Source organism: Phalacrocorax aristotelis, chromosome Z (assembly GCF_949628215.1).
Source record: "Phalacrocorax aristotelis chromosome Z, bGulAri2.1, whole genome shotgun sequence".
In the NCBI taxonomy this organism is placed as follows: Eukaryota; Metazoa; Chordata; class Aves; order Suliformes; family Phalacrocoracidae; genus Phalacrocorax; species Phalacrocorax aristotelis.
In genome coordinates this window covers 41,050,722-41,066,589 of record NC_134311.1, presented here as the reverse complement: position 1 = coordinate 41,066,589, position 15,868 = coordinate 41,050,722, and the positions used below count along the sequence as shown (strand labels likewise).

General features: G+C 35.9%; 1 protein-coding gene across 1 annotated transcript in view; it reads left to right on the top strand.

Annotated features, from left to right (window-relative positions):
* The window catches only part of VPS13A (vacuolar protein sorting 13 homolog A), a 110,714-nt gene extending 97,324 nt beyond the window's left edge, over window positions 1–13,390 (top strand). Inside the window, exons 69-72 of the mRNA XM_075078464.1 lie at window positions 7,583–7,668; window positions 8,342–8,465; window positions 9,977–10,051; window positions 12,390–13,390. Coding sequence (XP_074934565.1) covers window positions 7,583–7,668; window positions 8,342–8,465; window positions 9,977–10,051; window positions 12,390–12,440 — 336 coding nt within the window. The 3' untranslated portion in view covers window positions 12,441–13,390. The remainder of the gene's footprint in view (window positions 1–7,582; window positions 7,669–8,341; window positions 8,466–9,976; window positions 10,052–12,389) is intronic.
* The last annotated feature ends 2,478 nt before the right edge of the window (window positions 13,391–15,868 follow it).

Sequence of the window (15,868 nt, the reverse complement as noted above, 5' to 3'; positions counted from 1 at the left end):
CAACAAAAAAAAAAGTAAAATATCCACCCCAGAACTAAACCCCCTGTAAAATCATGGACAGCTGGAGAAAATAACCATATGTTTACAAGGCTTTGTGTGGTAAAACACATGTAATGTGCAAAGTATTTAGTTTTTTATTTACCTAGACGTGGAAAAAAAAAACAACCCTGAACCACTATAATGGTTACAATAGTAAATGTATTGTAAATTATACAATATAGCTTTACAAGTTACTTGTTTCTTTAAAAAAATTGTTTTATTCTGTATTCACTGGAATGCTTGCACAGTTTTCTCATTCTTTTTGTGGTTTGTGGCTAAATTTAGATTTTTGTGTTGCATTTTAAAGTCATCTTGCAATAGATATTTATGTATCAATAAGTACAGTAATAAGAATTATCTCTTCTGCCAACATCTGAAGAATCGGAATTGCTCTAAAGCAATAAGAGCTTCTGAAATGTTTGCATATTTACCCAAGGTGATGTCATGTCCTGCATTGTCTATTGTCTTCCAGTTATCAAAATTCTGAGGGAAGCACCATTAAAATCTGCAAGACTGCTTATTCTGGCTCTGTACAGTCTGATCTCTTGGCCACTGAGCCAAGGAATATATGCCTGTAATGTCCCAGATAAGAGGGGACAAACTCAACTTGAGAGCTTGTTTTAGCTGAAACTGCTGATGCTTAAGATTTTTACAGATCATGTATTGCTATTTATTTTGCAATACTGTCACCTCAAAAGGATGTCCTGCAGAAGTAGTTCAAAGACTATTGCAATTTGTTAGTGACTGAAACAATGTGGGAAGGATTTTGAATATTTCAGGTACAAGTAGATCTCAGGTATTTGAAGAATGTAGAAATTATTTTGATCTTCAATCCTGAAAAAAAACACCGTCATGCCTAAAAGTTAAGGAGATAGTTAGATACAACTTCCTGGAAAGGTTACTGCTGCATGTTAACTTCATGGGGTTTTGGGAACTTCGAATATGTTACCTGAAATTTTCCTTCTTGGCTTTTTAGTGCAATTTCTTTTTCATCCTATAAAATTTTGTTTTGCTTCTGTAATCACCTGTCTTACAAGACAATGCATATCAATTTTACAACAAAATATATTTTTTTCCTCATTCTGTAACAGCTTTAGAAAGAAATGTAGTCATTTTCTGACTGAAAAAGCATGGCTGCAAAAATGAGAATTTGATTTTTAGAAATAACACATTTTTTTCTATCAAATTGACTTAACTTTTTGGTTTTTTAAATTTATAATTCTACAAATCATTAGAGAATGTGGAAATAAAATTTAGTACAAATGGTAGTACTTCTGGGCCAGGTATCGCTAATTCAAGTTCCACTGCAATGAAACTCTAAAAAGAGTTATTTCTTTACTGAGTAGATTAAAAGTTTGTAGAATGCTAACTTAAAACAAGCCCCAAAAATTAATAAAGACAGTAAAAAAAATTTGCCAGGATTATTGGCAAATATTATATACCTTTGATTATTTTGTCTCTTTCATGGAGTATAGTTCTATTTTGAAGTCTTTATATTAATAAAAATATAGTAATTTTGTGCAGGTATTTTATTTGTTTATGGCTTGAGTCTAGCTTCCTCTGAGTATACATTGGGAGGAGAAATAATTTGAATTTAGGATATCAAAAAAAGTATCACCTGGGATATTAGGATTTAATTCTCTCTAAGTCATGGAACCAGAACCTGTGAAAAGTATAATAGCTAACTAACTGACATTGATGCTCTTTAAGGCACCAAAAGCGCCAAAAAACACTGTTCAAAGATTATTTTCCTTAGGGATTTGAAGTAGCATATCAAAAAACACAGGCCAGCTTTTCAAATGCCCTTCCCCCCCCCTCGAGTTTAATGTATTTTAATAGTTCAGCTATTGGCTGCACATTTTTTCCCCACTTTTTCACTGTGAATTGAATTTAAGTCCAGTACTGTTGCTGAAAACTCCAGGACTAAGTGCCATCCCTTTAGCTCAGGTTGCCAAGTTTTCTGCTGTCAGCTACAGAACAACTTGATGATTCAGCTTTTCCCAAGTGTTCAGTTTTACTCTTTTAGTGACTTGTATAATGGTAGCTTGAATTTATATGCTTCCTCCTTGCTGAGGTGAAGAATTGGCTGTTCTCTTAATCTTTGTTTTCCAGTACACCCATGTTGATCAGGGTTCTTTAGTCTTTTCATTCTCTCAGGAGGCTCTGTAGACTTAAGTCAGTGCAGAGGGATACTACAGGCAGTTTCTGGGATCACTTCATAGGCTGTTTATACTCTTGTGGTAGTTAGCCATTTACAGAAGCTATACAGCTGCCGGAAATCACTGGTCTTTGCCCTGCCAGGGAATAAAGCTGAAAGATAGGCTAGTCTCATGCTTATGAAAACAAGTCATTAATACTTGGACTATGAAAGCAGCTGAGTTCTCTGTGTCACAGCTCAGTGCCTACTCAAAACCAGAATAATTTAAAAACCTTTTTTATTGTTAATTTGCTGTTATTATGTATGAGTGTTTGAGGGTTTTCTTACAGTGCTGTGTAAGGTTGGTATCCAACTATGCTGCAGTGGATGTAAGCTTGTAGAGATGGCAGTCCTTCAAAGCTGTGCTTCAATACTGTATCCTGCTGTATTGGAGGTGTTCAGCTTTCCGTTCAGTGATCCTTTTTTGGTCATGAGGTAAGATTCAGATCAGGTGGCAGAATGTTGGCAGAGGTTGAACAGATCCTTATTTCTCAGTATTCAAACTTCAGTCTGCCAGGAAGAACATCTGAGGAGTGGGAAAAGGGTGCCATAGTCCTCCTTTCTCTCCTTCCCTCACCCACCTTGGGCTTGGGTTCAGATCAAAACATAAACATCGATATCGTGAAGTACTCTAAAACTGAGGTTTCACTTCACAGAATTACAGGGAGAAGTTCTTTCCAAAGTTCAGAGTAACTTCATTTTTATTTCACATTGTCCTGACTCATACCAGGCATCCCTTTGTGCACGCTATCTAGTTTGCTGCTCCCTTAATTGTCATTATCCATCTTCCTTCGGAAAACCTGTTCTGCCTAGGTTGAAGGAGAGAGTACGATCCTTACCACTTAAATGTGCAACATTTGGTATTATTACGTAGCCATCGCCCATCCCCAAATAGAAGACTTGTACATACATACAGGAAACTCAATGAGACTGGCTAACTCCAGTCCTTTCAGAAGACTGTGGAAGCTTGTGTTACTCAGTTTCATTTTAGCTTGTTTGTGATTGAAGCATAAATGCTTATATATGGTGGAAAAGTAAATTAGAACTAAATGTGTCCTAGGCAGAGCAAATGCCAGCTTGTTTGCTGAGAGGCAATACAGAAAAGAAAATGGAAATATTTTTCTATTTCCCTGCTGATACCATAATCAATTCAGATGCTACAAATCAAAGAACTTTGGTTGTATTGGCAGGAAACACAAAGAGCATCTAGATGTGGTCATCATAATGAAAGTGTAGATCAGTGTGGTTTCTCCATTCAGCTCATGAAATGAACTCTCCTGGTATTCAGACCAAAAATTGACCAAGATAATTCTGCCAGTCAGCATAGGCAAGTTACATTTCTCTTTTGAAGTAGAAACTTTGTGTTCTGAAAGAAAGCTGCTGTCCTAACTTTTACTGCCCTGCATACTGTGGCTTTAGATTGACATGTAAACCTTGACCACAAATTTCTGTTGATTTGAACAAAACCGTGTTGATTTCAGAGTTGCTGTTCAACGTGGTTGAATGGAATCTTGAATTCAGGCCGCAACACATCATGGACAAAAGCTTTGCTTTTTATAGAATGGCATTGCACATTAGGATAACTGGAATGAGGGAGTATGCATTAAAGGGTTAATGTTAGTTCTTTGTTAATAAAGGATGAGGAGAGAATTTTGCATGGCAGAAAAAGGAATGTTTCACTTTTTTTATTTAACAATTTTCCCCTTTTTTACATACATTCAAGCTAGATCTAACAAGTGACCTGGGTACTGCTTAGAATTATTAAATGTTTCCATGGGGAAGATTGGATGTGTAATTGTACCAGGTTAGCCTGCTGGAAGTAGCGGTTCTACAGCTTTTGAAGAAGTTACCTTGTAGTTTGAGCTGAAGGAATCATTCATTATTTTGAGTTTCTAGCAACAACAGTGAATTGCCTTCAGAACTCACACATTTGGCAGTAATAAGTTCATAAGGAAATACACTGGTAATGTAAAAATCCAGTTGAAAACTTCAAGCTGATCTGAACATCAAGAGAGAAGACCAGCAGATATATAACCACCTCTTAAACAGTAACAATCTTTACAGTATCTCTTTACATGCCGTTTCAGTTGAGTTCAAGAAGGATCTCAAACATTCTGACTTTTGCATCATGCATACTACTAGTATTTTTTAGAACTATAACGAGAAGGATCATAGATTTTAAATTTTGTTTCTACTACCTACACTCTGCTCTGTTTAATTTGTAACTTTGTCAAAGGCCTCTGTGCTTGCTCCTTAATAATTTAGGAGCATGTGGTGTGATTAGGTATCTTCCCTAAATGCAGAGATGCCACTTTTAAGACACTGAGCATATTTGCATCTCCATCTCTGCACAAATGATCACATATACTGTCAGACTATTGCACTGACATCTAAGCATTTGTACTACAGGTAAGAGTAATTTGTGAAAGGAGGGGCTGTGTGCTTGGATTACTTCACATTTTACAGCTTCTGGAATATCTTTTTCAATAGATCCATTCTGTTCCCATGTCTTGTCAATGAACTATAACATATACTAAAGTAATCAGGTTATTAAACCGTTTTAAATTTGAAATACAGAAGTTATGTTTTAAATATTAGTATTTGATTTTTTACAGTGATGAAACTAATATTGAAAAAACGATTGGTCAATGTTAACTTTCCTAGTTTTGCATCACCACACAGTGATCCAAGTCACTGTCTTTCTCCAAACATTTAATTGCTGAATACTCTGAAGTTTAAAAAACATATTTATGCATCTATATTGAGGGATCAATTATATATCCTTTTATGTTTGAGTTGTATAGGCCACTTTGGTAGCAGAGCACTGTAGTGATCTTGCTATAAGAATTATCAGCAGTAAATCGGCGCATCCCTCTGTGATGTATTTCCTAATGAACAGGTGCAAGCCTAATGCTAAAAGAGATGAAGATTGTAAATGAGGGTAGAAAAATCTAAAGGCAGAAAATTACTACTAAAGTAGTTGCTGCTCAGCGTTGGCATAGATACAGGTGTTACCTTTGCAAATCGACTGTGCAGCGTTTTCTTGTGCTTTACTTTCCAATTAACGCCTGTTGTTTACAAAAATATAGACCACAGATAACTTGAGTTTATGATCTTTGACTCACACCTAACTCACACCTAACAATAAGGAGTAGTTAGCTCAGCACTTACCACGTGCAAACAATATTTTTCTACTGAGCAAATCCCTTGTTTTTGAATCTTAGTAGAATTAAATACTTTTTCTGGAGTTTGGTGGACACTTAAATAGGTTTTGTTTAGGATTGCAACCTGTGTGGTAGTTAAGCATTGTACTTCCATAATAGTTTTCATAATTCTCAATTCATTATCAGTAAACTGAGTAAATTACAGTGGGTTGGCATGGCTTTTGAAAATTAACTAGCAGGCTGATGACACAAAGAGGTAACCGTGCTTTCTGAAGTCCCACTCTAGCCTTACCTCAGTGCTATGCAAAGCATAAGAAAGTTATCATCTTTGATGCAGGGGGAAGGCTAGACATCCTCTCCACCCTAATAAGGCTAAATCGCTAAATGCTTCTCCCACATAATTGCTTTTAATAGAAGAGAGATACTGGTCATACTTTGCAATATTTATAACATGTTTGGTCAGCAAGATTAATTGCTGGCATTGTCACACAGAGTCTTGCTGATTTAAATGGAACAATGTGTATTTGTTACCTCTTCTAAACCACTGTTGCTCTTTCCCCACACGTTTTTAATATAAGTTCTTGTCAGCCTTCTCCTCCCTTTCCCTCTGTTTCTTGCCAGGCCACTAATGCTGAAAATCTGTAAGGACGTGGAACTAGACTGGTAGCCTTGTATTTGGGTCAGGTACCCTATCCATGATGCCTCTTCTGTCTTCTCACCATCCAACATGTTGAGTGCTGGAATGTTGTAGAGGCTGCCTCGGGAGAAGGGTTTTTGGTTACTTAGTTTTTTAGGTCCAAGCTCCTATTTCGTATGAGAGGCAGGGAGAGACTCAAATCGGAGGCATGTCAACCCCTAGACAAAGCCTGAATAAGGACTTTCAAAAAATAATTTTAAAAAACTGTTTTCTGAGCCCTTAATTCCTCATTTCTTATGCTATTCTTCACTAGCTCTTGCAGAAGTTAATTCAAGCAGTGACATATGTAGGTAGGCCCATGATCAATAGTTGTGATTTTGTAGCCCAACAGAGTTGGGGAGAAGAAATAATGCGAACTTTCTGAGTGGTTTCTGGAAAGCTCTCTTTGGGGAACCTGTTACTCAAATGTTATTGCTTTTTAGTCTCTAAAGAATCAACATCTTTGAGGGAAGGCATCATTTTAAAATATCCGTTTGGGAAAGCAAAGTTATCCATGCGGCCAGATTTGAAGTTGTAGGGTATGCCTAATTCAATGTCCTTCACTTTACAGTAGCAATTAATACTCATTAAATGGCTTTGCTGTTTTGACTGCATTGAGAACTAACCAACATGTTTTTAAATATTGGCCTACGTATCTGAAGCAATATGTTTGTAGTTAAGGGTTTATTGAATCATACTGGTTTATACTAATCTATCTCTGCTTCCAATTTCTAACAAACGGGAAGTATGCAAGCAGTCATGTCGCTATTCCCAACTAAGAGGCAGCAGTCTTAATTCCATCACTAATTTAATCATGGATTGCTCAGAGAGTCAGAAATCCAATGGTTGCCAAGTCATGTTAAAGTTACAGAGCATCTGTTTTTTAAAATTATTAATCTGCTGGCATCAATATTTTAAATTTATCACCCATTAAAGAATATTCCACTACAATGTTTGTGGCAATTTTAGGAAAATATTAAGTAAGTTCAGGAAAGAATATGCAGAAATGCTAAGCGTTACATCGAGTGCATTATTAAGTCCCACTGTCTACATGATAGTGGGTTCTTTTATATGATTAAGTATAGATTTACTCCCAGAGTTAATTACTCTAATGTTTTGGAGGTGACTTGACATCACTTAAGGAATGATTCCTTATTTCTTTTGTTGTCTCAGCAGAGGTTCAGCGTGTACTAAAAATATGTAGAAAACTGAGTCTTGAAATGTTTTGAGAAATTATATTGTTCCTTGCCAGTTTTGGTTAAAATTGTTTTTTATTTGCATAGCTGCATTAACAGCAACCAAACGGTTCTATGTAATTATAAACATTAGCTGTCACAGATCTGTTAGTCATATTCTGACTTTATGAAAGTAGCCTTTTATTTAAAAGTATGTGCTATGTGTTTTGTTTAATTCATACTTTTGGGGAATAAATACCTTTTAAGCACAAAATTAGTACATGAATTTATACAAGCATATTCAAGGCTATAAAACTTTCATCTCTTTTAGAAAATCGAAAATGGAAGATTTGCAAAACTCAGATATATTGCACATGCGATGGTCAACAGTACAGACCTGCTAATGGTAACAAAAAGGTAAACAGTTTTGATGCTGAATAACGAGTACTTAGAACTATCATCAAAATGTGCACGCCTTGGTAATTTTTGATCAGTAACTGCACTTTGACATGCCTGTTGTTATGTGTGTAGATAAAATAATGGGGAAGGCTTGCTTATTGTGCTGTTAATAATCTTGTTCAACAAGATTGAACACTGCTCAGCACAAGAGTATGTTGGTTTGAGTGCCATAGTAATTCCTCTGTTTAAGGAGAGAAAAGGGATGTTGGTTTCATGGTTTCTTTATCTGTGAAAGGCTGGTTACAAATCTGGTTAGGTTGAAGTCAGTGGAACTGTAGGATTGACTTATAAATTAGCATACTGAAGGAAACAAGGATAATACAGGAACAGAGTCAATAATGTTAACACTGGAATATCAGGCATCCTTCTCAAATAAAAAGTCTGTACAACTTTTCGTAGAAATACAGCTAGAAGTAGCATTACAGTTTTGCAGTGAAACACAATATTAAGTAAGTTAGGGGAAGGTTCAGAATTCACTTTTCTGGAAAGTATGCTATATGGTTGTTATGTATCATGAGATGAGAACTATTTTGGAACAATTAATGACTTCACTAGAGCTAGGGTAACTTGGTAACTTTTAAGTGTTTTTACATTAATTTTAAAATTATTAATTTTACTTTCTGGTGTCCAGTGGTGTGCTGTTCGTGACAAAAGGGACATTTGGACAGCTGACATGTGAATGGCAATATACTTACGACGAATTTACCAAAGAACCATTCATTGTTGACGGCAGAAGGTTACGCATTGAAGCCAAGGTACGTTAACCTCATCATGGTTTGTTTTCTTTTTGTGTTACTCTTTATAAAATTGAACTTTGAACTTCTTATCTCTTTCCTTTAAATTCTTGATCTCTCTTCTAGCTGAGAGGCACGCAGAGAAGGGAGTTGAAATTTGGCGTGGGCAAACGCCTCATATAACTAGCTCCTGACTGTTCGAAGCAGAATGGTGACTTGGCTTTTGCAGATTAAATTATTCCTTGAGCCCTGCAAATTTTTTGTTGGTATGCACCAGTTCATGGTATATTCATAGTTTGGAAAATGGTGATACAAAAAACTCTCTCAGAAAGTTGCAGAATACTTTTATTACGTATTCTGGCACTGTGGAAAAATGCCAATGCGTGGAAGTCTACCTTGTTGCAATCCCAAAGATTCAAATATATAAGAGCAATACATTTTCATGTGCTGTGCCTCAAGGATTGTTTTTGCGCTTGCTAGTAATGGAATTCTTCAGAAGTATAATATCTTCATAAAAACTCTAATGGCATGTGCTTATCCCTTTCAATGCAAGTTGAACAATGTTGCGCTCAATTGCAATTTTTCCTTTAAAAAAATTCCAAAACTTGGCAAAGGGCATAAGGAGGAAGATGACCGCTGATGACTGAGTATACTTACAGAGGCAGAGTTTCTTTAAAAAAACCCAATATTCTCAAATTCTTGTTGAGATGGTAGCTGAATCTAATTTCAGTCAGTAAATTTACCTGCCAGTGTTTTGGTTTTTTCTGTTTTTAATAAGCTTCATGTGTGTAATTACGCATCTTGGTTGTCAGGACAGTCTTGACAGTGTACGAAGTCATTCAGCTTTTCACTCAGATTGTTTCTATTGCAGAGATCATGAAAGGCAGAGCTATATTGGTTTGAAGTCCTCCAAACTGGATTTCTAACAGCAAGTGAACTTATACAGGATTAAATAATTCTTAGAGTTTCTGCCATTTAAGACAGTGCTGAATAGCATACCCATCTTTACCCCTATACAGCAGTCATTTCAGAGTCCGATCGCATATCTGCAGTATGGTCTTTATTGAAATCTATGGTTGAAAACTCTATTTTGCAAAGCACTGCTTATGTTTTAGTTCTGAAGCCTAAGTTGCTATTTTCAGTACCTGAGACCACTTCGTGCAAGTCAGTGTGGGTGGAATGTCCACTCAGGTAATGACTTGAAGGAGAACAAAAAATTACAGCCTTAGGGAGTATTGGATTTTGTTACCCCACATGCTCCATTATCTCCCTTCCGTCCCCACACACTTTTATAGTCCAGTCTGCAGGGACTCCGTGGTAAAAAGGGAAGTCTGTTATTGCTGTATTTCCAGTGTTCCACTGTGCTTTTATGCAGAAAATGAAGTTTCTCAAGGTGCGTGGATACTCAGATTAGTGTAATGGGTACATGTTGGTGTGTGAACCACATAGTTGCCTTAATGGTAAATAACTTCTTAGTCATAAAGTTTGAAGAAACTAACTTAGATTTTGAATTACTGATTTTTTTTTTTTAGGAACGAGTTAAGTCTGTGTTCCATGCCAAAGAATTTGGAAAAATTATTAATTTTAAAAGTCCAGAGGATGCTAAGGTAAAGTCAAAATACTATTACAAATATACTGTGCTAAATTTGGCTTAAAAAGTGAAACAGAGATATGCTTAACCTGAAATTACTATGTATATTTAAAATTCTGTATTTCCACACAGCCATACACAGATGGAAATGGTAACGATCTACTCAGTACTGAATTCCAAAAACACTCTATTCCAACACCAAAGTTTTTCTTACATAAATCTTTGGAATTATAACTGTCTGTTTAACAGCTGATTTAACAGTACTGCTAACAAAAAACTAAGCAATCAAGAATGTGAATTAAAATAGTACAATGTAATAGAACAATCAGTATTTGTAAATTTGTAAATTTTACTGGGGGTGGGTGGGGAGTGTGCCATTCCTCTGTTCCATAAAATACAGTTTTGGTTGAAGAATGAAAAAAAATCCCTAATAGAAACACAAATAGGTTTTTTTATATATTGAAATAATACTATTATCCACATATTCTATGTGATCGCTTCATTTTGATATCACTAGTTTTCACTACAGCAGTGAGTAGGAGCAGTTCAGGTCTGCTGCCAGAGCTATCAGGTAGCTGGATTGCAAAAGTTCTGCCTTGTTTTTATTAGCATAGCTTGTATTCTCACAAACAATAAGTTAGTCTTGTGGGTCTGGTCCCACACCAGTGGGATCTGGGATTACTCTTTAAAACGGTCTGTGGAAGTTGTATCTTCTCACCAGTTGCTTTTGCATCTTCTCATCAGTTTAAGTTGCTTATGTCTTTATGAAGGTAGTTTCTAACCGCAGCTGAGTGATACCTTTTGACTCTTACCTCAAAAAGCATTAAAAATACTGTCAAGGTATTTGAGGGCCCCATGCTGAATCTGACTTGTCTGTGCTCTTTGGAGGTACTGAGCTCTCTTTGGTTGGTGGGCCACGGGCAGTGTTGAGTTCCAGTAGTCTGTGTGGGAAGGGAATCCCATCCACGCCCCAGCTAAATCAGGAACAATACCAAAAATCGAATTAATGCATCGTATTACATATGCTGTGAGTCTTAAGCAAGGAAAAGAAAGCTGAAAGAGTTTTGTGCACTTTTCACAAAACTGTTGGTTTGTGTATTTTCCTGGAAAGGCCTGTGAACCTCAAAAAACAAACAGGAATGCGAATATGAGGGGAAAGGTCAATGTAAGACAGGCTTGGTAAGGAATGGAGCCTTGTCTTGGAGAAGGAATACTTAAGAGATTCATTCAGAAATTGCCATCATGTCCTTAGGGGCTATCCTATAGAAAGTAAGTCTTTCAGAGTCACTTAGTTTAGCTTACAGCTCACTTCTGCAAATGTGGCAGTTGTGCTTGTGCACAGAGAGAGGCGGCACTGAGGGAAGTATTTTAGGAATAGTGAAAATGAAACTTGCACCCTTCGTAGTAAAAAGATAATGAGGTCATTTCAGTGACATGGCTTTGTGAACATTTTTCCCCTTGTCAGTCTAGTGGACACTACAAGGTGGTTCCATCTGTGAGAAGTGCCATATTCTGATGTGAACAGTATTTTCTTGAACAGCCAATTCTTCTTTCAAACCTTCAGCATCCTGCTGAATGGAAGCTCTGGTTTCCTTGCGGGGTGAGCTTGTGATGATGAGGGGATTCTAAAGATCTGTAACATAGAGCTGGATCCGGTAACAGAATCTGATTTGTAATAGTCCACTCATCTTCCTTGAAAACATGCAGCTTTCTCATGGCAATCCCTTTGTATAATCTCATCTCCTACCCTAGATTTCCATGTCACTGCCCCTTTTTTGCTGGCTTTTTTGGGTTTTTGGTTTGTTGGGGTTTTTTTGACTCTTGGGAAACTAATTTCCCTTCCATGTTTGGCAAATGTGTGAATTTGAAATTCCTGAGAGGAACCCAAATATAGTTAAGAAAGCTTCTTTCATAACAACTGTATTATCACATTGCTGCAATCTATTCTTGTCTTCTGTCTTTTATTATCCTTGCTTCTCTGTTGTCATCTGTGATATTTGTCTAGAGTTGTAGAATAATGCAGAGCATTAATAATGATGTGAGTGAAATGATGGTGTCATCTATTTTTTTTAAATATTATTCATTGAAATACAGACCGGGAAATTTAAATATCAACCTTAGCCAGTTTAATTAGCTGTGATATTCAGTGTCATATATTGGTACTTAAATGCCTCAGTTTTCATGTGAGAAAATCAGGAGTATATAATCTACAGTAGAATTTTGAGCATTGTTAAAACTCTGTTAGGAAAAGAGCAGGTAGTAAAGTGTCTGGTCAACCCAGTCTAATTTTCAGCTGCTTTGTATGTTTCTGCTAAGGAAACATTTCATTTTTTTTTCCCTTTTCCTTCACACAGTGGATCCTTTCTAAACTGGAAGAAGTGAGAGAGAACCAGCCAAAGCTGTAATGAATGGAGAAGGAGAAGCACCAAGATACAAAGAACACTAAACAGCTACCTTTCAATTCTTATTTCACAAGCAGAACTATTTGAGTATAAGCAACAAAAGTGAAAACAGGAGGGAAGGAAGATTTATGAAATTGTTTATTATGGTCACAACAGTTCTATGGCTGTATCACAAAAACAGATGACAAGTTAAACAAAATAATCTAGTGATGAAAAAGATTCTGCCAAGTTTTGGCTTGTTTTATTTGGTTTCTTTTTTTTTAAGGTAGGGATTCCAGATTTCATTTTTTATAAATACAGTGTAACATGAATTTGTTTAACCATTGGAATTGAAGTCTGGAATAATTCGTATGATACTGTTCAGAGCAAATATTTCCATTTCTATTTGATTCTGAAAATCAATACTTAGTTTCTGTCTTAGTTTTCGTATGAATTGAGGCTGTGTTGAAATTCAAATTTCATCAAAGGAAGCGTTAACTTAATAATCACTAGTCTTACAAATCAAATTCGAAAAAGGAGGCTACTGACCAGGGAAGTCTAATTTAGATGATCAAAGGAGTGGCTGCTTAGTTAACAACATTATTTTCTTCTTGTAAATGAATGGACCAGGTCACAATGAATTTACAATACAGTATCACTTTTAGTGTAAACCTTTTTTATATTCTACTCAAGGAAACATTGCAGCACCTCTATTAATATTCACAAAAAGTATAACAGTTTACAGAAATGGATAATGGGGAGAATTAATATATCTCTGCACTAAAATTATTAATTAAAGCCTATTATTTTAAATAAAATTTATTAACAGTCTTGCAACTTAAGGAGTTTATGGGGTTATAAGTGCACTGTTGCATACCAAAAATAAATGCCTTGGATTACATAGTGTTGTGTGCTAAGCAAGTGACTAATAAAGTCAAATTTATATTAAATAATAAATATAATATTTCACAGTTGCTTTTATCAACTTTTCTTACCCAGTGAAACGTTTTTGTTTCATATGCAGACAGCAGAACTTTAATAGGGAGAGTCTGACTCTGTGCACTTCTGCTTCTTTCTTAGATGCAGCAGTCATAGTAGTTTGCTGCAGTTGATATAAAAAGTACAGGAAACAGTACAGTGTTACATGAAGGTTGCCGTAAGTTCCCATATCGAAGTCTTCAAAATATCTGGTATATTTAGAAAGTACCTGCTGCCAAAATATCATTCCCAAAAAATTGTCTGGAACGTGTATAGCTACAGGACTTAATTCTGACACTGCTGGTGGTGCTTGAGATAACCAAATTGTTACATTACTCTAAAATCTAAAATGACTAGCATGCTAACCTACAATTGCAGTTCTTTAATTTACTCTAAGTCTTGTCTTTGGTGTTGTGTAACCATTTAGCAGGTTACAAAATACATGTAATGTTGTAATTTTTCCCCAAAATTATAAATTGAATCAAAAGACCATAAGAGAATTCCAGACTATGACAATGACTGTGTTACTCCACTTGTTTGTACACCAAGCACGTACCAAGAGTATTCACTCAGGTTATAATCATGCCAAACTAATCGAATACTTTGCCTTAGATAAGTAGTGTTATTAGGTGCACTGAGTACCATTCTGTATCTCTATGTTTTTAATCTATCACTTTTCATCTTAGGCATGATAGTTCAATTAATAGCCTCATCATGATTTTGATTCTTGATTACTGTGTTGTCGCCTCCTCTCTCTTTCTATCCCTAGTATTTACTGAATGTCTGCTGCAACTTTCACTACTAGTACCTCTTGCAAGTACTTTGTACATTCCCATTTGTGTAACTTTTCAATTTACGCTATTCAGAATATTTTCACAGAGCCTCTATTTCAATTATTATTATCTCTAGTTCTTAACTATCTTACATTTATTTTGCCAAGAAACCCCTGATTCTCAAATCTCACCTGGCTCTTCAGTAATATTTGAGCAATTTAACCGTTAATGTTGAAGGATTTATTTTAAATGTGCATGTCTGTGGTTAAGCTCATATTTTGGGAAACACAACAATTGCCCCCAAATTGCATTTTTCCTATAGAGTATAAAAATACTTTGGTCTTCTCTGCTAACTAAAAGCCTTAGCACAAGAACTAAAATGCTGGAAGTGCTCAAAAGTCAACATGGAACCTTTCCCCCAGTGCCCTCATCTCCATTTGGAATGACAATGTGATTTTCTATGGTTCCCTTTTTCTACTCAGAAAATTTTATCTTTTTCCTTTGTTTTTTTTCCTTATGCTTTCTCCATACAGTCGTGAATGGATTTTTACCATTTCTTGGCAGAAATCAGTTCTCTGTTTTAACTATAAGCCAGCCTGGGGTGAGGAGAAAGGTATTTAGACTTACACCATTGTGTAGCTTTCTACACGATGTAGAAATGTTGTTCGGGATGTCCAATCTGCTGTGCCTCATTCCGTATTGCAATATGCATATTTTTTCAACAAGATGGCAGAATAGATACATTAGTTTTTATTTCAAATGTATATGCAATTAGAGAAGGGGATCTCAATAAAAATTAAAATGTAGGCATCTAGGTCTGCCCACTGTGGTGTTTAAAAGGGATTTGTGGCCTTTACTGAAGTACTGAAGAACAGTTTCACTTCTAGATGACTGTTACCTAAACTTAATACCTTTTGAGAAATGTCATTTGGGTTCTCAGTAGTAGTTTGTTAAGGGTTAGAATTACCTCAAAGAAATCAATGACAAACCAAACATAGAATCAAACATGCCAGACACATTGCTAAAACATTTGTAAGTAACTGTTTGCACCTCTCTCTGTTCAGCCGCATGGCTTTGCATGGCATGGCTCTCTTGGCCTCCACACCCTTTCCCCCTGGTCTCTTCACCACCTTGAATAAAGAGAAACTGAATTTTGACACAAACGCAATTATGTATTTGTTTTCTTTATATACTGCTTTAATTAACAGGTAATACTATTACTCAGAATTTTGTAGGTAGAAACTGACAAATTAAGTCAAATCTTGTCTCTGAGATCACAAGGTCAAGCTTCTGTTGAAGCTGTCTCAGTGAAAGCCAAACAGACTTCAGTCTTCAGCTTTGGCTTATTGTAAGGACAAGATTTTAATAACTGGATTTACTGGTACAGGCTCCCTTTACTTTTTTTTTTTTCTGTTGCCACATTGAAACAACGTAGGTAGTGTTGCCAGATAACCAGATTCTCATTAAATCCAAATTCTGTATGTATGCTATTAGCTATTTATTATCTTTAGCACATCACAAAATACACTCACATATTAAACAAATCACTAAGGTCTCTTGTTCCTCTTGAGTTATTTTTAGCCATCTATCTGCAAATAATAAATACCACACACTAGTCAATACAACATTAATATTACTATGTAATGGTAGTTAAAATTTAATACTTAGAGCATATTCTTGAATTTGAACTACAAACCCAAA